The sequence below is a fragment of the Saccostrea echinata genome, unplaced genomic scaffold (genome assembly GCF_033153115.1).
Source record: "Saccostrea echinata isolate AGI-Se365-2 ecotype Australia unplaced genomic scaffold, CSIRO_AGI_Sech_v1 ptg000002l, whole genome shotgun sequence".
Classification (NCBI taxonomy): Eukaryota; Metazoa; Mollusca; class Bivalvia; order Ostreida; family Ostreidae; genus Saccostrea; species Saccostrea echinata.
Window position 1 is genome coordinate 22,562,547 of NW_026889751.1, and position 23,228 is coordinate 22,585,774.

Here is a 23,228-nt window from a genome sequence, read left to right on the forward strand (position 1 = left end):
GGAGATTTGGGTTAGTCCTCGCATACCATCCGAGAGATTAGGGTCAGTGTCTTGTTCTTTTAGATTAATTAAGAAATTCAGTTGCATCTGTATTTTTTGCAAGATCTTTATTCAGCTTCAACGACATCTCGTTGGTTTGTTTACATGAAAAAAAATGGCTAAGTACGAAAGAAACGGCACTAAGCATGCGCCGCACGCGCTTCGTTCACAATTATTTTTTGTCTCCTTTTCACTGAATAAATAATATTTATTACTTTTTTCAGAGAACGAGGTTAAAAACTTCGTTTAAAAACGAAGTTTTAAACTAAACTTTTAACCGTAGAATTCGATTTTGGGGTCAAAAAGGCTTAAAACCTCATATTTTAATTTTTTTCCGATCGCTCACGCGATCTCATATATACTAAAGTCGCCTACGGCGACACTATAGTTTAGCGCGTTTTTCTGGGGACCGGTAAAGTAAAGTCGTTCCCAGTTTTGCATACGCTGATCTTAGAAAAATGAAGACGGTCCTATTTCTTACATGCCCATAAAATAAGATTGTGTGTTTAATAGCTAGATCTAAATCAAGACCTTTTACGATGATTTCTCCAATGTTAAAAGTTATCTCTTAACCTTGTTGCAAACAGGATATACCAAAAAACTATTTTATCCAACTGGTTATTAAACCAAATGTTAACTTGTACTGAATACTATCATTTTTTTGTTTACTTTAAAACTACCTGGTGAGCTGTCCAACCCAAAAAGTAGCCCCTACTTTCACGTCTCTTAGCAGAACGGCCTTTGTCAGATTTCCTTTGATTTCTGCTAAGGCTGCATTAGATTCGTCGTCTATATTCTCCGCATACGGTAAAAACTTATTGTAGATTTTATCCTTTTGAGGCCTGAATCCTAAAGCCTCCTCTCTGGTCTCCATCTTATGAAATAATCCCAAATTTGCTAATTCAACATGACATTGCTCTACGAAAGTCTCTATATTCTATGTCACGTACTAACACTGTATTGTCACATTTGATTGGATAAGTTCCATTATTCAACCAATCAACGACTCTCTTTCATTTTTTATTCGGAAGAGCAATCGGATTATGCTCGGTAACTTTCGACAGCTCTCGGAACCAAGGGCAGAGAACCAGCATTGGCATCAACTTTCACTTTGACAACGGTTTGTTTTCTGCTAAGAAAATGGCTTACCAGAGGTCCATTTCTGTTGATTTTGAATTATGTGGAAATGTTCAAGGTTTGATAGCTTTCATGATTCAGCGATTCTTTAAAAAGTGAAAATAACAGAAAAAGATGGAAAAATTATGTTCTTTTAGGCCTCAAAGACTTTTTGGACAAAAATGTGATTTTTTTAAATATGTACTATGTAGTTTTTATCTGTATTATGCATAAATTTACTGCTTTTTTTCATTTTTGTTGCACTTTTTTTTTTCTTTTAGGTGTTGCAATGAAACCTGTAAGTATATAATTATGAATTAACAAATATACAAGAACATTTTTTGCTTTTTCATTGACTTTCTGCTACATGCATGTGACCCATAGGCACTCCCCAGTTTAATTGTTAAAAATATATACGAGGGTTGTTCGAAAATTATTGAGACAATTACTTTAACTCCATAAAGGGCAAAGATAATTTCAAGAAAATTCGTCAACATTTCATAAAGAATGTATAAAACAACTAGAGCCGAGCTCGTTGCAATGCAACGAATAGGTCTTCCGTCGGAGCTCCGGACAGGACAGAGCGACCTTGAGTCAAGGTCATGCAACATTTTAAGGTTATAAACAATCCTGTAAGGGGCATCAACTTTCAATGTTTCAACAGTAGAAAGACAGTAAAGGAATGTAAAATTCCCCTGTCAGTGAACTTGAACTGTCCAAATAACTTTGCGTCAAGCCATGACACATTCTGCAGCTGGTTAAGAGCAAACACCATCTTTATGTCACCGACATAAAAAAAAAATCACAGTCACGTATACTTTCAGACTATTCATCCAAAACATCATATTCTAAGTGACCTCGAATTTAAGTCAAGGCCATTACACACTCTGGATGATATATTTATCATCTTTTCAGTGAAATGCAAATGCATGCAGTTTTTTCTATTACAAAAGTATAGACCTTTTTGTTTATTTGTTTGTATGTTGTTTAACGTCCCTTTCAAGAATTTTTCAATCATATGGAGACGCCACCATTTGCAAATGGAGATCTGCAAATTTTGACCTATACTCGGCACACATGGCCATTTAGCAGTGAGGGATCTTTCTCGTGCCAGCACCTACTGCCAGACGGGACCTCAGATTGTACGGTCTCATCCGAAGGATCAGTCTCTGCGTCCCACAGTGGGATTCGAACCTGCGACGTAAGGATCAACTCCATAATCCACGACTCTAGAGCAGACACTCTTACCACTGCGCCACTTGGGCGACTAGACCTTTTTGAATTTTACACTTATTATATCAGTGACCTTGAACTTGCCTAAATGACCTATGTTAAGGTCAAAAACAACCTTTGAACAAATTATGAGCTTCCAGTGATACCCAATGACAAAGATATACCTGAAAAAGAATATTGCACTTTTCTGTCAGTGACCTTGAGCTTGCCAGAAAGACCTTGGATCAAGGTCAAAACACATTCTTGGATCATAAGCAATCTCTGTATCAAGTAAAAGCTTCCAGTGATTTTATATAACAAAGTTATAGTATGTGGAAAAAAAATAATATTTATCTGCCAGTGACCTTGAACTTGCCGAAAAAACCTTTGTTCAAGGTCAGGAAAACCCATCTCAAGCAATCTGAGAAAAAGTTTCTTGTGTTCCTCCCACCCCTTATAAATTTATAATCCAGGCACGAATTTTGCCACTTCTTCTGCCAGTCTAGTACTATGTTATCTCAAACCGGTGGATCATAAGCAATCTTTGTTCCAAGTATGAGCTTCAAAAGTTATAACACATACAGTAATCTTACAGTTTTCTCTCAGTGACCTTGAACTTACAGGAATGACCTTGGATGAAAGTCATGTCAAACCCTTTAATTTTGTCATAAGCAATTTCTGTATCAAGTATGATACTTGCTATTTTTTTCCAATGACCTTGAACTTGCTGGAATGATGTTGGATCAAAACCATGACACACCTTCGGATCATTAGTAATCTTTGTACCAAGTATGACCTTCCAGTTTCTTCATAACAAAGTTATAATATCCTTGGCGAACTATCACGTACAGACGGACTGCTAGGCAGACGGACATTGTGATTCCAAAAGACTCAAAACACCCCCACCCCAAACCCACACACTTCGTTTGGGAGGATATATAAATTCCTTTGTTAAATTATGAACACTCTTTCCGGCCCAAACCTTCTCCCTGGAATCAATATTTGAAAAAAAAATGAATGTATGCTATGTTGGAAATTTTCTCATTCTAGTCCAGGGATTCTTGAGAATACTATTTTCAAATGACCCCATGCGCGGATCTAGAGGGGGTTGGGGGCAGTTAAATGTATATACTAAACAAGAGGCCCATGGGCCACATCGCTCACCTGAGTAACTTTGGCCATGCTGTTCATTACCAGACTTCCCCCCTTGTAATACCTATTGTGGCCCCACCCTACCCCCAGGGGCCGTGATTTTAACAATTTAGAATCTACACTACCCCAGGATGCTTCCACATAAATTTCAGTTTTTCTGGTCCAGTGGTTTTTGAGAAGATTTTTAAAGATTTTTCCTATATATTTCAATGTTGAACTTGAGATTCCCCCTATTGTGGCCCCGCCCTATCCCCGGGGTCATGATTTGAACAATTTAGAGTCTACACTACCCCAGGATGCTTCCACATAAGTTTCAGCTTTTCTGGCACAGTGGTTCTTGAGAAGAAGATTTTTAAAGATTTTCCCTATATATTTCAATGTAAAACTTGTATTCCCTATTGTGGCCTCGCCCTACCCCCGGGGGTCATGATTTGAACAATTTAGAATCTACACTACCTCAGGATGCTTCCACATAGGGTTCAGCTTTTCTGGCTCAGTGGTTCTTGAGAAGAAGATTTTTAAAGATTTTTCCTATATGTTTCAATGTAAAACTTGTATTTCCTATTGTGGCCACGCCCTACCCCCGGGGGTCATGATTTGAACAATTTAGAATCTACACTACCCCAGGATGCTTCCACATAAGTTTCAGCTTTTCTGGCTCAGTGGTTCTTGAGAAGAAGATTTTTAAAGATTTTTCCTATATATTTCAATGTAAAACTTGGATTCCCTATTGTGGCCCCGCCCTACCCCTTGGGGTCATGACTTTAACAATTTAGAATTTTCACTATCCCAGGATGCTTCCACGTAAGTTTCAGCTTTTTTGGCCCAGTGGTTCTTGAGAAGAAGATTTTTTAATGACCCTACCCTATTTTTGTCTTTTCTTGATTATCTCCCCTTGTAAGGGGACTTGGTCCTTTATTTTAAAAATTTAAACTCCCCTTCCCCCAAGGATACTTTGTACCAAGTTTGGGTAAAATTGGCCCAGTGGTTCTTGAGAAGAAGTTGAAAATGTGAAAAGTTTACAGACGGACGGACGGACAGACAGACGGACGGACGACGGACAACGGGTGATCAGAAAAGCTCACTTGAGCTTTCAGCTCAGGTGAGCTAACAAGTAAAACTGACCATGCCCCCCCCCCCCCATTAGAAAACACGGACCCTTCCTCGAAAACGCGGATCTGTGTTAAAATGGTATGAAAAGTCTTAGGTATGAAGCTTTAAAAGTCAACGACCCCCCCCCCCTCCCCCATACACACACACAAACACACACACGAAATAGGTTTTTCACGTTTGGGAAAAGAGTTTGTTTTTTTTTTGGCTCGTCAAGAAATTTCTGGGTTGAAATATTTTTTTATTGGGATCCCCTCCCCTCCCCTCCCCCCCCCCCCCTCCGTGGAAAAAAATTCCTTGATCTGCGCCTGCACCCCATCTAATTTTTTCTACATGTATCCGTTAAAAGAGGATGTGACCCTTCATTTGAACAAAACTTTACCAAAAATATTCTGTGTTAATTTTCGTTGTTATGGTCCAGTGGTTCTTGATAAGATAAAAATGAGAAAAGGGATGTATTCACTATTACAAAAGAATTGACCTATAGGAGAGAACAATTTCCCGGAAAAAGTGACATTTAAAAATCAATGTTTATTTGTTGTTTTCTACCGTATATATGTCTAAATTTTTCAAATTTGAATTTTACAACTAAAATTTATTATTTACAACTTCAGAATAAACCTCCAAAGTTGGCCGAAACACCATTTTGTTCGTTAAAGCGTTGATTTTTGCATAAATTTTGGCCTAGAAGTCCTTCAGGGCAGGCCTGCCCCTAAATAAAATTGTGATATTTTGATAGGTTGGGATGTAAGGAATAATTTAAGATAGGATTTTTTTAGGGGCACCCTGCCCTAGGGTCGAAATTCACAAAAAACCTACAAAAAATAAGTAAACTTGATTTTGACAATCTGCTTCAAATTTATACCGTTCAATCTTGTAGTCACAATAGCTCATTTGATATATGCGCTGCGCTGACTTTTTTATATCGTGGGTACTTTATTTTTAAAGTCGGGGGTTCGAATCCACCTGTTGCCACACTTTTATAGTTTTAAATTTTTGCCTTTTCAAAGACTATTTTAATTTTTTTTATAGGCTTGTGTATGTTTCTTCAATTATCTATCCTTTATGCATTCCCATTTTTGATATAAGAAACACTAGAGAGAGATCAAATCGTAACAATCCAATGCACAGTTGTCAGTCAGGCGGAACAAGTCTCGGTATAGCACACTTTCCCCGAGGACAAGAATAACTCACTCTGTGTTACTCGATACAGGTATTCTCGGCAGCATTGAGCTGCGATGAATTTCAATTGTATCTATATTCCTTAGAATTTAATCACATTGCTTTTATTCTGTCTGTGCTACTAGTGCTTGTCTGGGTTACATGTAGTACAAGAATGTTACGTATTGCTTGAATTATTTGAGCTTAATATATTTAGAATAACATACATGTACTTTTGTTTTCAGTCAATGTTTTAAGATCTTAAGTTTTGAAACAGTAGGGCTACATATATCAGTAACTGTACTCCCTTGGATTTCATTTAGGCCCATATGATTTGCACACATTAATTGCATGTTTTTATTATATCCAACGGAAATGTGTTGTAAAATAAATAGCCTAGACATAAAAAAATAGAGTTCCAGAGACAGTAGACATTACCATTATGTACAATGAGAAGTAAAGAAAAATATCATTCAATTGTTACATTTGGAGATAACAAACTCAGAATATCAATGCTCCTCCTACCTCTACTCACTAAAATAAAGATTTATGAAAAACAAATTGTTACATGTATTCAGCCTAATGTCATTAATCGGAACGGAAATCGACAAGCTTTTTGTTGAGAAAAAAACCAAGCCCGGCCCTATAGGTCAGATCCCTATTTATATAGAAGTGATCCTTTACGAGTAGCTTTAGAACAACAACGACGATAATGCTTATATACACCAATATAGCAAACAAAGATGAAGAATTATGAACAGCAAAAGCTTACTTGGGTCTTTGGCTTGGGAGATGAGATACTTATTAAAAATTGAAATTATTTTGTCTTTTCTTTTTTTTTACAATCGACGGGCCTGCATTTCAAAGAGAGGGAGAGAGAGAGAGAGAATTTCTAGCTAGGTCTTTGAATAACAGTGAGATGGGTTCAGAAAACCAGGTCCCTAAGAATGTACATGTATATAAAATAGGCAGTGCCTTTCTCTCGGAATTCATCACCTGCTTCTATAAAGCTCCATCCTCACCTGTACTGACATGTACCTGGTAAAACCAACCGACTGCGAAGGAAAACATTCTATTTATTTCGAGGATGGGGGTTTACGTATAGTGATGAGAGGAAATTTATTCACCTATACGTTCATTAAAAATGACAGATTGCTTCTGAGTATTTGTATACGATCGCACGACTTTCGTGTTAATTTATAAAAAGTTAGATTATGAAAGCAAAGAACTAAACTAACATTTGTTGTAGATGAATTAAATAATTATTTAGCCGTTTATAAGGTTTTTTATACATCTGTAAGAACCACTTTATTTTAAAAAACAAATAATCGTCCTATTATCGGCGCCCATGATATATTAGACTACATGTATGTGTTTAAATAAAACATAATTCAGATATCGACATCCAAGAGAACAACACATTCTTTTTCAGTGGCGGAAACAGGAATCTTGAAAAGGGGGCCCGACCAGTTTTGTGTCAGATTTATTAAATCTTGTGTATATTTTGGATACAAAAGGGGGCCATGGGCGGATATAGGATTTGTGATGGGGGGCGTGGATAACTTCGTTCAGGTAGGGGGTCTGGGGGCCGCGTTAAGGCCCCCAGAGGGTCCAGGGCGAAGCCCTGGTGGTGGCCCAGGGCGCGAAGCCCCCGGAAGCTCCTGGGTTTTCGTGAATTTTAAGAGTCAGTAAAACCAGACACAAAAATAGTTGTATTGATTACTTCCTTTACACAAAAGCCTATAAGATATGAATTAAGTTTGTAACTTACAATACTCTAAAGTCTTTGTAGGAATTTCACGTCTGCTTAAGAATAATGAACAAATTTATTAATCATTTGAGAATTTTTATTTCAAATTTACTCTTGAGAAAGCAGAAACTTTGTGTATCTCGAAACTTCGTGAATCTACGAACTTCTTGTATGTCACAAGTCGCTCTGAATCATTATTATTTCAGCAAGGATGCTAGTCAATCTGATATTTGTATGTAACTCTAATGTTATTCCAAAGAGTGTTGTTTTTTTTTTTTAATTCCATTCACTGACCTACACATGTATCTCCACCGCAGCCAACGAAACAATATAAACAAACACGCTGTAACGTGCAGTTCCCTTTATAGCAGTATGAAATAAACGAAGCACAATGATACACAAAGAATATCTGAATATTGAAAAATTAAATATTGCAACGTTTGTTTTTATAAGTATTATACATATATGACAGATACACTGTAGGGTAGGGTGGTGTAATTTCGACCGATTATTTTTTTTATATTTAGATTTGTTCAAGTATGTCACTGCCTATTACATGTATTACGCTCAACATTTACTGGATTATTTTTCCTTCGGAATACCTTTTATTGTTCAGATTACATTGTGTTATATGTATTATTCGTCATGATATAAAATAAATGTGTTCGATTTACAAGATATGTGTGTTGGGTAACTTCAACTGCACACGGGGTATTTTCGATCGATGTGCAAATATAAATGAAATTATTCGCGTCATCTCTAATTTAAAAAAAAAATACATATTCTGTTGTAAAACATAAACGATTGTGAAAAAATGCTGACAAAAAGAAAAAAAAGCAATTTTCAAAATGTACCTAATTTGAAGACATTAAGTGCACCAGGTGCCTAGAGACAAATTTACCGATTTATCAAGGCATGCTACAAATATATATATGCGCAGGCATCTAAACCGCATGTAAACAAAACAGATGATTTTTTCACGGTTATAGAACTAGTTTCTACGGAGTATTCTTGTACATAATATTATCCTAATACTTTTTTATACGGATGGTGGTCATGATTTTTTTCTGGTAACAAATAGCATTGCGTCATTTTCATTGGTCGAACTGAGTTACCTGCTGACGCCGTATTCATGCAAAGGGTAACTTCGGCCGATTTCTGTTCAGCTGATTTGCATTTTATTTGTGAAAACTAAATACTATAAATTTAAAAGGTATGAATTTAAGTTGCAAATTTAAACATAGTTGATAAAGTTCACGCCAGGAATATCCACTGTGTCTTTCTGTATATACAAGATATTTTTAGAGGTGATAAACTGATAATTCCCCGCAATGGTTTAAAAATACTTGTCCGTAATTTTTCGGGCGATAAAGTTTCTTCTTGGATGTAATTTTCCAGTAAAGAAATAAATTTCGCCTATTATTATCAACATTGATTTGTATATGAAAAATGCATTTTCTTTCTGCATAAAATAGATGTGTGTACACTATAATGGGTTATAAACAAATTATTTTAAGGTATTTATGAACAGTCGAAATTAACCAGGTGGTCGAAGTTACACTCGTCTGTGACCATCCTAACCTATATCCTGACGTTAAAAAAAGTCTTGTATCTATGTAAGTAAATTACTGCATAGTTACACCATTTGATAAATAAATACATCAATCAGTGGATAGGTTTGTAACGTAGACCTTCTGATTTTAAGGATGGATTCTTGTCAGCATTTTACGTCGTCAATGGGTCTCCATAAATTATGCAAGTCGTAAAATGCAAAATTCATATTTAATTATACTGAAGGAAAAACTATTAGTTAATTTGTCAGTTTAAGTAATGTGGAATCTATTTCTTTTGAAATTAATAAATTTTTCGTAATATTTTCTTTGATTTGCGACAATCTCCATAATATTCGCAGTTCGGTAGCGAATGTCAACATGTCCAGATCATTTCCCGTAGAAAACCCCGAGAGGGTTGTTTTGTAAAAACATTATCGAAGCATTGCAGAAGCCCAGGGACAGTTATGACAAATTAAATCATAGTTATTTATGCCCGGGAAATTCCGATCAGCCAAAAGGGAAGCTTGAACTTGAAGGTCACAAACATGTGCAAGATTGCAGATCCACGTTGCCTCGTCTGAAGTCATGTCGTGTGCAGTGAGCATGTAAGTTAGTTATATATGTCTGAAGATTTTCATAATTTTGAAATTGAATTCAATTACATGCTGATTTGTATTGATTTATGGGAATTCGCACGGAAATTATAGTCCTGTTATCAATATTTCGTCTGCTTATTCCCGCGACTTGTCAACATTTGAAGAGGATATATTTCGTGTGTTCGTCAGGTTTATGAATAATAATTCACAAAAATAGCATTTTTTGTATATGACTACAACAAATTTTATATTTTTAACTAGCCTACTTTGTTCAAGACACAACAATCATCAAGTTATTAGAAAAGTAAGGTGTCCCGCTTGGGTACAAATCAAACGGAAAAAAAACTTGATATTGTATGTGGAAATATCAATAACATTGAAACACACAATTATCGAATAAATAGAGCAAAATGAAACATTATTGTTAAAAAACTATTTATATTATTGTTTTTTTTTACTTTTCTGTACTTTTAGGATAAAAAATGTCTATTTATTTATATCCAATACATTATAAGGCATTATGCATATGGTAGAATCTATTAAAATATCTTCATTCATTTAAATCAATAAATGAAATACAGATGAGATAAGTTGTTTAAACTTATAATCAATTTCCATTAATTTAAAAAAATAGTCTAAGGGATGTTCATGTTTAATTCTTAGGAGAAAATCAACCCTACTTTACCCTAGACTAGAAAAAAGACTGGAGGTCAGAATGCAGGATGATTGAGCAAGGAGTGCTGGCAGATGGACTATTGAGGTACATGTATAAGAAATATGGACACAACTTTATCTAACTATCATGTAATGCAGCATCTGTGTTGCTATGTAAAATATATTACTTTTTTTTTTAAATTATAGGTCAACAAAAAATTTGGACTTTCATCAGGTGGACACATGTTCAGCAAGAAATTCTCAAATCAAATGAATGATGGCTGTCTGTGGAAAAGAGATTTTCTCAGAATATATCACAGATTAGAAGCAGGAGTTACATATTTATCTGATCAAAGAAATGTTTTTGTGTGTAGAAATGTGGAAGTCAATGCATGTTATCATAGTTACTGCTGCTTGTTGCATGATTCCATTCTTGATTTTTTTCAGAAACTTTCAGTCAAAAATATTTTTATTTATAATTATATAATGTTAAATTATTTGATTCCCAAGTACCCGATACAGTGCACACTTTGTAGAATGTGATTACTTTACAAAATCTTTGATTCAGATTTGAAATCTTACTCCAAGAGTGAATTTTTCAAGCATTATCTTTCATTAGATTACAATGTGAAGATTTACATGTACTGGCATTACAACAACTTGTAAATGATATATACCTAGCTCTATGTATTCAGTTGCTTTACATTTTCAAATACAGTTAAAATCTTAAAATACAGTTCTGGAATACATAAAAATGTGCCTGCTTTAGATCATTTAGTTAAAGGGTGATTTTAAGCAAGAGCATGCTGAACAAAATTGCTGGTAGTGGCCGGGTTAAAATTTAGATTTTTACAAATGAACTACATACATGTACTTGCAGTAGAAACCCTCAAGAGGTAATTTTTAATTCATTTCAATATAAGTTATAGACACTGATCAATAAATGTTTGTGCTACAAATTCTTAAAAAGAAATTTCATCCTTGAATAAGTATTTTGCATCTAAATGTGAAATTAAGTTTGATAGCTGCATGCATATTATTGTTACAAAGTTCAAGGATGTCATTTTCAGGCAAAGATGTCAAAGGGCATTTGATTGTCATAGATGGCTTTTTTGTTATCTTAAAACTCCAGCAAATTTTACGCAATTTGTGATCACAATGAGGAGTTATATTTATTGGTGCTGAAAAAACTATATACTTATAAATGTGTGTAGGTATTTATTGTCCCTCGCTTTCGCGAAAGAGAGGGGACATTAAATCTCATTCATCTGTCGGGCTGTCTGTCACAAAAACTTTAACCTTGGCCATAACTTTTGAGTGAGAAGAGATTGGGCTTTTGTATTTCACATGTACATTACCTGTAACAAGACCTTTCCAAATATACTGTGAATTTTGACCCCGTGGCCTTGGCCTTGAAGTTTGATCTACTTTTCAAAAAAATTAACATTACCTTAAATTGGTCATAACTTTTGAATGAGAAAAGATAGGACTTTCATATTATGCCTGTTTATTACCTGTGACAAGACCTTTCGAATTTATACTATGACTTTTGACCCCGTGACCTTGACCTTGAAGTTTGACCTACTTTTCAGAAAATTGACATTTCTTTAAATTGGTCATTAAATTTAAATGAGAAAAGATAGGGCTTTCATATTAAATATGAACATTACCTGTAGGAATACCTTTCCAAGTGTACTATGATTTTTGACCCCATGACCATTACCTTGAAGTTTGACCTACTTTTCAAAATTTTTATCTTTTCTTATAACTTTTGATTTAGAATAGTTAGGGCTTTCATATTTAATATGCGCATTAGTAGTGACAAAGTGTTTCAAAGCATGCTATAATTTTTGACCCCTTTACTTTGACCTTCATGTTTGACCTAAATTTCAAAAATTTTATATTTGGTGATTACTTTTGAATGACATATCGTTCATATTTGACAAGTGCATTACATGTGTCAAACTGTTTCTGAATATGCTATGATATTTGACCCCGTGACCTTGACCTTCCAGTTTGACCTAATTTTCAAACATTTCATCAGTTTGCTAACTTTTGAAGGAGCAAAGATAGAGCATTCATATTTGACAAGTGCATTACCTGTGACAAGCATTTCCAAATGTACTATGATTTTTAATCCCATGACCTTAACCTTGAAGTTTGACCTAATTTTTAAAAAGTTTATCATTGCTAATAGCATTTGATTGAGAGAAGAGATGGTATTTACATTTGACATGTGCATTACCTGTTTCAAGACCTTTCTGATTGTATACTCTGGTATCTGATATTTTTTTTTACATGTGCATCACTTGTGAGAAGATCTTTTGGATTTTATGATATTTGACCTCATGACCTTGATCTTGAAGTTTGATGTAGTTTTGAGAAGCTATAGTCTTTGCCATAACTGTTATTAATTCAATAATTTATGTTTTTTTGTATGAAGCACAGATAAGACAGGACAAACAAACAAGACAGTTAAAATATGCCATAAATAATGGCATTGGCATCCCATCCACTAAGACATCGAAAGCGGGGGACCACAATTCTTTGAATTTGCTTGTTGTTTTCAAAACTCAGTTTACAAATGTAAAATATCCAATAATTACATAATACCAGGGACCTATATGTATATAACTACATATACATGTATAGGCATATATATTAGTCCCTCTGATATTCATATATTAAGCTTTGAATGGCATGTTCACTATACATGTATATTGATTTCATGTTTATGTCATAAATAATGTATTGAAATCTTTTCTAGTCTATGGAAATTTTATGTATGATTTTTCTCATAACTTTTTGGAAGGTTTATTATTTATTCCTGGTTATATTAAAGGTTAAGTTGCTTTGAATTAGTCCTGTGCATGTGAAGAATGTATGTGATAATTTTTCTGTAATTGCCACTAGAAAATTGATGTATTTTATAAAATTGTCAAACATAACATCCATAAGAATAAAATGACAGAGGAAATTCGAAATGAATATTTTGAATAGCATTAGTGTAAAATACCATAAAAATAGAATGTATAACTGGGAGAAATGAATGTATTTATGTCACAATTACACCAAATTAATATGTTTTTGGGGATTAAAAATCTTTTTTATAGACATTTAAAACACTCTGTAAAATGAAGATTTCAGAAAGTATAGAACAAATTCGGGCTAATTTTTTTCGATAATTTGCCTGATTACTATATCTTTTTTACCTTGTAAATTAATCTTGAACCTTTGAATATTCATCAGACAAAAATCTATATATTTGACATTATATGGTCAATTGTAAAAATTGAGATGAAATTTCATGTGAATTCATAAAAACTGAGAATTTTGAAAAAATATCGAGGAAATTCGGATTAAATATATTTATTGAATATAGAGGATTTCATGTTATCTTTTCACCAGCTCATTTCATATGAATTAGTCATCAAAAGTAAGTAACAACTTTAATTTTATAGTGAAAGATATTTATTCAGTCAGCAAAATTTATTCATATGCATAAATTTCAAAACTTCTCTGTGTAAAAGTACTATTTTTAGGACTGACTTTCAAACGACCTTGACTGAAAATCAAGGCCGATGACACCAAAGTTTTTGGATGTTAAAAGAGTGTAAACAGTCTGAATATTGAGTATTCAGAAAATAAAGATTCTGCCATTATAAGAAATATGAGAAGAATCCATCCTTAAATTCATTTATTTACCTCACTCGGCACACCTCGGCCGATTCGTACCGCATCTGGATGAAGGTGACGGAATCAGCCGAGGTTTCCCGAATGTTATTTACCTTCGACCAGCCTTTAAATATTGCAGTATTTTTCTTTGCATCATCATAGGAAATTGACAAGTGCTGTATACCCTTCAAACGAAATCGGGAGACGTTTTCCGCTTTGAATAATTATGAGATGATATTCATAGCCTAGGGAATGCAAGGTTTTCAGACTTGATTTTTAAGAAAACTGATACTTGGTCATAAAATAAAATTACCATTTTTTAATTGACCATTAATTATAAAACCAAAGTATGGCATTATTAATATTAGTCATGTCATATTTTGAAAATTTTAGGGGGGGGGGGGGCGTGCGCCCCCAAGCCCCACTTAAATCCGCCAGCGGGGGCAGGCCCCCTGAACTTCCTCTAAATCTGTCAGTGTTTTCTTTCATTATACGGACTTGCAGAATAAGCGAAATACTCCAGACATTAAATAAAAATCTCAAACCAGATCTAAAACGCGTTGACAAAGTCAAACCAGACGGTTTTAGTTTTCACGGCATTTTTACAGTGATATGAGAAAAGTCGGATAATTGCTTTTAATTTTAAGAAATAAAGTTCGGCATTTTTCAACCTCGTTCGGTATAATATAATTTACTGATAATTTTTTCCGTTAAGGAGGAACACATGGACGAAGGATAAAAAAAGAGGTATTCTGCATGTACATGTACACATCATTGCTATAATTGTGTACTCGGGATTAAACCCAAAATCCTTCGTTACATTGTATTTGGGTATAATTTTCACATGTTCTCAGGCGGATAATCATTTATTTTTATCTGTCTAAAGACAATAATTTCAGTTAATAGAGAAATGTTTTTATTTCGTCGTTTTTTCCCCATCCTTTTGGTTTACACGTTTGCTTTGTACACAAAAGCGTGTGTTCATATACCTCTGTTTCTACACGCTATCGATGTGATCAGGGAGAACATGATATCCTCCAGCAATTTACTTCTTATGAAAACACTCAACGAAAACATATTAGGTGAAAATATATACACCCATTAGTATCTTAGTACCTTAGTATCGACCTGTTTAATTGCAATGTCACCAACCGTAACGATCGCTGGCCAGGACTTGAATATAATTTATTACCGTTATTAAAACAACTCGTCAGCTGAGCGGACCTATGATTTAAACAGTAAAATAGGGAAATTCCAGAGTTCGAAGTGTATTTATTTTGGGCGCTCTTCCGCATAAACAAATTAAATCGCATTTACGCGTACTTATATGCACGTACCAATAATTTGTGTCATGGGTAAATTCAATTTATTAGATGAAATAAAACAAATGCATAAGATTAATCTTCCTAAACAACACGTTTTTAAAACAATCTATCTGATATAACTGACGGTATAAAATAACAAAGAAAATAAAGGGTTTGTGTTTGTATTTAATTTAAAATGAGAACAAATCTTAACCTGTCAAATAACTTATAAAACATACTTCGTTTTCCAGACACTAATTGCCATGCGTAATCTTCACATGCACTGACCAAGAGGTCACAAGTTTGAAATGTATGGCTTCTCATTGCGTGAGTTTTGTCAACACATGTCGGAGTAGACTATCTAAGCCAATTGATTCCCAAAGAAAACTGCATAGGAAGGGTTCTTTTTTGGTACACTTTTTAACGGGTAAAATTCATTCGACGCTCGATAGAATTTTCAAATACAAGTGAAATATTGAGGCGGTTAAGTTACATGCATCCGACCTAGTATTTTGTATGCAATAATATTGTAAGTTAGGAAGAAAATAATACAAACTCAAAAGTACTTAATTTTATTTTCGATTTTCCTGACAATTAAAAATGTGACCTCTACATACAATTATCATTTTTAATTATATACATCCTGTTTAATGTTCATGAAAGAAATAGCAACTCGTTAAATAATAACATTAGAGAGATAAATAAACTGTTTCTTTAATACGCAAAGAAAGTGGTCTTTTCGGCATTCAAAATGCATTGAGTTTGAAGTGAATAAGTGAAAGGCACTTAAGACTAGCTGATTAAAACGAACGAGTGATAATTAAACAGTAAGACGGAATCATATGAAAGATTCGAAATGATTTTAAAGTAATTTTCCACAAAGCGCAATTATCTCAACAATGCAATGTTTATAAGAATAAATATGCAACTTTCTTGTAATTGAGCGAATAAAATATAAATCGAAATGTACTAGCGACTTAATCAAAGATATGAAATAATCTGAAAGATTCAACATATCTATCCACTCATCACTTAGTTAAAATGTATTTGGAATGGCCATTCTATGGTTTGTTTTGTGTATGACCTTAGGTCGCTGGTTCACACGCCGATTGATCCTCGGTGACCTCCTTTGCCACGCGCTATCGAGGGAGGGGTTACATAATTGTAAACACACGAGGTGAATGTAAAAGGCGTGTACTTAATGGCTGTGAATAGTCTATGTTTAAAGTTTTGTTTTATTTTCTGACTTAATTGTTTGTTTTTATATGATAAGAAGAAAAGGTTATCTTTTTTTCCCTGTTTAGTAGTCTGGTTTATCCAAATTTGAAAACAAACGAAATAAAAGGGAAAGTTGTCAGTAAAAAATTTGGAAATAAAGCACAAAATACTTCAAAAACCTGATTCTAAAGAATATTAGCATCTAATATAGCAAGGTTTATTATTTATAGTAAGTTTATTTTAATTACACGCATGAAGAGCTCTTGTTTACTTGCTGAATGAAAACACTTACCTGTATATGTGTTATGCTTCTAGCTCATTTAGAACACAAGACTCAAACAAAATAACATTTTCTTGAGATCAATAAGATGTTAAATAACAACTTTAATTACGGCAGCTATTTCGAAATATTTACCGTTTTTGAGTTATAAAGCAAAAACTTTAAAGGGCCCCAGCTCCCTAATTTTAGGGGCCAGACCCTTTTTAGTGGTCTCAAATGAAAGGCCTTAAAATTGTGCACAACTTTTATTCTACATGTTTTATCAAAATATTGTTAGTTTAGAAGATAAAAAGGAAAATATGTGTAAATTTTCGCTCTTTTTGGCGTTCTAATTTTTGACCCCTCTCTAGCGCCATTTTGAATACAGAAATTGAAAAACTAAAACCGATGTGCACAACTTCAGTGCTTCTATTATTTAAATTCGGTAGAATTTCTACTCCAGCTTCAGTAGTCTCTGAGCCTTTGTCTGGAAATGAAGCCCCCTAAATTTTCATTTAAAGGGAGATAACCCAAAAGCGGAAGTGGGTTTTTGAAATGTTTGACAGCATTCTGATAGAATTTTGTAACGTCTTTAAACCCTGCAAATTTGAGCAAAATCCGTTGAGAAATGAGCAAGATATGAGGTCTCAAAGTTGGCGTCTAGGAAAAAAAAAAAAAAGAATAATAAGACTAGAGCAAAGCTCGTTGCAAAGCAACGAGTGGGTCTTCCTTCTTAGCTTGTAAGTTGACGTCGTAATAAAAGGATAAATATTTGTTTAATTTCCACTTAAAGGTTACATGTTTCTGTTTAGATTGTCAACTTTACTAACATTCTCTTTCTTCTTTGACCTAAATATCAAGAGACCTCATCTCCTGAACTCTGAATCTGAGTGAGCATGAGGATATATAATTCAACTGTACTCTCTCCAACAGTACTCCTGAAATTGTATCCAAAACACTAATACTCCCAGACCCTCATTTCTTGAACTTTGACTTTTGATTTTTAATTTCTAGACTTTTCTATTCATCTAACATCTTTGATGCAATCATGTTAGTAACACGTGTCATACTACAGAATCATCAGTGTTTTGCTACATCACTGTCATAATAATTGCTTGACAAAACATTTACACAGCATAACTACATAGTAAGTAATCCAAATGTGTTACTGATTGAGGATATCCATTCTTTGACAATCAGTAAGTAGAAAAATACTCTTACAAGAAATGCACAGGGATGATTTCAGTAAGACACGGTGTCGCTTGTGGAAAATTTTAACATAACATCTTTTTTAGCCTTTAACTTAAAAGTTAAACTTCATTATCTCAAAAACCGATATCTAAATACATGTACCATTTACATGGTGAAGTGAGTTGGTACTCCCAACCCCTTATTCTTTAAGTTTTTTACCCTGCATGGTTATCTGGAGTCATTGGATATCTTGATGTTTAATCTTGGTCCAGTTGAAATTGAGAAAAAAATGGTTTACTGTACTTCCTGGGTTCATTTATTCAAATGTTTTACAAGGGGGGAAAAAGACACATATATTTAAATTTTTGTAACATGTTAAAATAATCTTTTACATGTACATGTATATTACACATATATTCAAGTAAATTTTTTTAATAAGAATTCATTAAAAATATTTGAATCAATTGAAGTTGATTGCAGTAGATATAATGTGAATTATGAGCCTAAGACACAACAAGCAAATTTAAAGAATAGTGGTCTCATTCTGTCATTTGTCAACTGAAAAAGTTTGATAATAATAGGCCTGAAACTGTTCAAAATATGCCTCTAAATCATTTTGAAAAAGAATGGCTGCAAAATTTAAAAAGTAGGTAACCATGAACTACTTTTGAGTCAACATGATACGAGGTCCTTAGATGCATCAACTGACAAGATTTGACGATCCTAGTCCTTATAGTAAGCAAAATATCAACATTTTAATCAATGTAATTTTTGGTCAACTTTGAAGTGACCTTGAGACCAAGCCCTTTGTCCCAGAGCGATTCCCTGTGCAAATTTTAATCTACAATATATTCTCATCCTTTTGTGAAAGTTTGGTGATAATCTGCCCAGTGGTTCTTGAGAAGACGATTTTTTAGCAACCAGTACTTTTGGTTTTATTTACCTAATTATCTCCCCTTGTTTAAGGGTCACAACCCTAAGTTTACTATAAACGGGAGCCCTTGGGCCATGGATACACTGTGACAAATTTGACAATAATTGGCCAAGGGGTTCTTGAGTTATGGCCCATATTCTAACAAGAGGCCCATGGGCCACAATGCTCACCTGAGTTACTTTGGCCTTGCTGTTCTTCACCAGACCCTCCCTCCCTTGTAATACTTATTGTGGCCCCACCCTACCCCCAGGGGCCATGATTTGAAAAATTAGAATCTACACTACCCCAGGATGATTCCACATATGTTTCAGTTTTTCTGGCCCAGTGGTTCTTGAGAAGAAGATTTTTGAAGATTTTGCCTATATATTTTAAACTCTGATTCCCTATTGTGGCCCCGCCCTACCCCTGGGGGCCATGATTTGAAGAATCTAGAATCTACACTACGCCAGGATGCTGCCACATAAGTTTCAGCTTTTCTGGCCCAGTGGTTCTTGAGAAGAAGATTTTTAAAGATTTTGCCTATATATTTCAATGTAAAACTTTGATTCCCTATTGTGGCCCCACCCTACCCCTGGGGGCCATGATTTGAAGAATTTAGAATCTACACTACCCCAGGATGCTTCCACATAACTTTCAGCTTTTCTGGCCCTGTGGTTCTTGAGAAGATTTTTTAATGACCCCACCCTATTTTTGTCTTCTCTTGATTATCTCCCCTTGTAAAGGGGGTTGGTCCTTCATTTTAACAAAGTCCCCTTCACCCAAGGATGCTGTGTACCAACTTTGCTTAAATTTGGCTCAGTGGTTCTTGAGAAGAAGATGAAAATATGAAAAAATTACAGACGGATGGACAGACAGCTAGACAGATGGACAGATGACAGACAACTGGTGATCAGAAAAGCTCACTTAAGCTTTCAGCTCAGGTGAGCTAAAAAGTTTACGTACACCGCACAAATGGCCATAGCATTAGCTCTTTGAGCCTTTGGCTCACAAGAGCTAAAAAGATAAAAAGAATTATGTATCTTAGAGTTGTCTATTTGTAATCAAAGCTATATTAAAATCAGACCAATTTCTTGAAATAAAAAATTGCACTGTTGTAGTGCAAAAAAATTAATCATATTTTACATGTCGCTACAATATTCAAAGAGGGCATGTTGCAAAATTTTGAATTAAATGAGAGGGGTTATGACTGTTTCATCGCTAATTATAGATGATCAATGCGAAAACACAAAGTTGAGAATTGCAATGTCATTGAAAGTCTTGGAGAGCACCGAGCTATTGAAAAATTATTTCTTCAGACAGGTCATTTTTCAAAGTGCACAGTAAATTTTCCTTAAATCAATGTGTCCGCAAACTTTTCTAACAATCCTCGTTCATGTACATGCCCTTAGCACCGAAGTCATTTGAAATATGCACATATGTTAACATTTGTTGCTGTATATGCCAAAATAGCAGTTCTCTCTAAATTTTTTTGTAAAAATACATATATTACAAGTTCTTAATGTATTAAGGCCTGATGTGTCCATAATCCTAGATGGAAGGACTTTTATCCTTGTGTGACCGTTTAAATTTCACTATGCTGCTTATTCTTCGTCATCTCCAAACAGATGCTCTTCTGGCAAATATGGTCATGCTTGGTATCAAATTTCAGTTATCAGATGGCAGTCACACCTATATCCAGAAGAAATTGAAATTTCTCATTTAAAATAAAAAAAAAACAAAAACTGTACAACTTATAAATGATAAATAGCGATGTTAATTTTACTGGGACAACTAAGTCGCACAGTCAGAGGCTTTAGTCAAATGAAAGTCAAGTACTCGTTGAAATTTAAATTAATTTTTCATGTCATTTTCCTTTTTGTCTTTAAAAGACTGCTAGCCTGTACAATATTTAAGCTACGTTATAACCATTATACAACAAATTATTGAATCATTAACATTTTCGTAGTAATAAATATATGTATCAAATGTATTTGATTTCAAATATAATATTTACTGCCAGTGTTTTTTTTCAGTACTTTGGGACTGAGGGCTGTGGCCCTCAGAATTGGGAATTTCAGCATCAATTAGGCTAAATTGGGAATCTCCCAGAAAGCCCAATCACTTAAAAAGCATTGTCAAAAAGCTTTGTTTTTGTCTTTGTATTACTTTAACAAACAATTGTTATAAATAATCAAGACTATTCTTGGTATGGATTATCTAATTACTTGCATCAAGAACAATAGTGGTATGAATTATCTAATTATGAAGAAATCCAACTTGGCTGAGGTGGCAGAGGATAGTTTTTTTTAATGCCAAACATGTGCCGAGGGGGTACACATACACATGCGATCCATAAAATCATTTACATGGGGACAGTTTTCCAGGGGCTAATTAATTACACTTCATATGCCCATGGCTCACAAATTATGTCAACAAATTACATGTAAAATGCCTAGTAGAGTGCACATGTACCAAAAATGCACCTGGGGTCTCCCCAAATTTTGGCTTGTTTTTCCAAGATTTGGGCCTCAGTCGTACCCATACAACCCATCCCCAGGCCCGAGCGAGCAGGATAAAACACCCAGTAGTCTGTAAATCAATGCATGCCCTAATGAAAATTCACCAATTGGTATGGGGCCATTCACCTTCCCTCTGAGATACACACCTTCTTCTAAGGCCTACTGCTTTTCAGCTGAATTTCCTCTGCAAATGTTCACGCGTCTTAGGTTCGCATTTACAACTCTGTATATGGTAAGCGTCATAGTGACACCTACATGTTGCACATCATTTTTTTCAGCAAGCACTTTGCGACACTGCAAATGTGTCCCATAATTATTCTAATCATTTTTCTACATAAATATCACATCAAACAGGGGATATCTCAATTCTTTAAGAAATTTGACAGGGTCTTTAGTACGAAACTATCCCCTGCCACCTTTAACTTTCAAAGTTTGCTTTTTAATTAAAATAACTTTCCATATTTGGAAAGTGCAATCAATTCTGAGTAAAAATATACTAACTATGTCTTATTTCAATGAAAAATAAAAAAGTTAGACGCAGATAAGTGACCCCACCAATTGTCGGTCAACCAGGTCCTTAACCCCATATTCTTTGTGTTACTTCAAAAATGACCAACTCCTACAACCCAAAAGAATCTATTTCTTATCAAAACAGTGTTTAATGGTAACTTTGATCAATTACAAATGCAACAACATATAAAAAATTCAATAAGAATTGCATGCCTTCATGAAATGTACTCACATGAAACACATACTCTCCTATTTTTGATGTTTTGAGAAATCCCATTTTACCTCTTAATTGCTTGAATTTATACATCTATAGCTTGTTTGCAAAAAGAAAACCTAATCTATTTTCAGGATATTTATTGTAATATACAAAAACCCCTCTTGCATCAAAGGTTCAAGAAGAAGTGTCCTGAAAATTGCAGTTATCTACCCTACCCCTCCAACCATTACCTGATTCTATAGAAAATATACTGTGGAAATCTGATTTTACTGACTGTCCTTTTTCTGAGTATATTTCCATTCAATTTCAATGTATCTGAGTGATCAAATACATGCATTTGATTCCCCTGAATAATTAAAGTGATCATCCTGTCCTTACTTGGCATTTGTGAGTAAATTTCAGGTGTATAGTAGAATCCAATAATTACATGAAAATGTACATATTTCTGATATTTTGTTCATTAAATATGCAAAAAGACCATCTGTTTTGTTATAATTTAAAGAAAAATATATAATCTATATGAAAATAATGAAAAGTTTAAGTTTTATCACATTATAGAAGACAAATGAGGGGGAAAATGAAGGGGAGGGGGGGTATTTTTTTTTATGTAATTATCAATAGTAAGATGGGTCTAATTTGAAAAAAAATTAAAGCACAGCAATTCTTTGAATAAATGTGGTTCTGTGAACTGATATTTTTGCATATGACTCATTCTTTTCTCAAAATAATGATATTTAGTGAAAATACATGTAAAAAAGAATAAGTTTATAATTTGTAATTTCAGTGATATCACAATAACTGAGCCCCTTTAATTTTAATTCAAATACTAAGTGATTGCACCAAAATTTGATAAAATATATGTGACAGTGCCCAAACTATTATTTTCAAACAAATAAATTTTTCTCAGACAAAAATTGCCTTACTCTGTTAAGATTTGTTATGCTGATGCTTCAAACTCTTTGAAAATGTGTACTGGGAAAGGTTTACCCCCCTTGTGTTTAGGTCTCTCTACCTAAATGAATAAGAGTCAAATAAAAGAAATATGGTGAGTTTTGAAAATGGCATATATCAATAAATTT

General features: G+C 34.1%; 2 protein-coding genes and 1 long non-coding RNA gene across 3 annotated transcripts in view; 2 read left to right on the forward strand and 1 right to left on the reverse strand.

The window, feature by feature from the left end:
* LOC133174707 (proteasome activator complex subunit 4A-like) overlaps positions 1-986 on the reverse strand; it is a 42,197-nt gene extending 41,211 nt beyond the window's left edge. Inside the window, exon 1 of the mRNA XM_061309791.1 lies at positions 720-986. Within this exon, the coding sequence (XP_061165775.1) occupies positions 720-913 (194 nt within the window). The 5' untranslated portion in view covers positions 914-986. The remainder of the gene's footprint in view (positions 1-719) is intronic.
* Positions 987-1,114: 128 nt separating this feature from the next.
* Positions 1,115-23,228, forward strand: part of LOC133174659 (acylphosphatase-1-like) — a 30,064-nt gene continuing 7,950 nt past the window's right edge. Inside the window, exons 1-2 of the mRNA XM_061309753.1 lie at positions 1,115-1,234; positions 1,437-1,453. Coding sequence (XP_061165737.1) covers positions 1,180-1,234; positions 1,437-1,453 — 72 coding nt within the window. The 5' untranslated portion in view covers positions 1,115-1,179. The remainder of the gene's footprint in view (positions 1,235-1,436; positions 1,454-23,228) is intronic.
* LOC133201558 (uncharacterized) lies at positions 9,519-10,761 on the forward strand. The gene is made up of 3 exons (XR_009723117.1): positions 9,519-9,698; positions 10,353-10,449; positions 10,551-10,761. It is a non-coding gene; the product is annotated as an uncharacterized LOC133201558 (long non-coding RNA).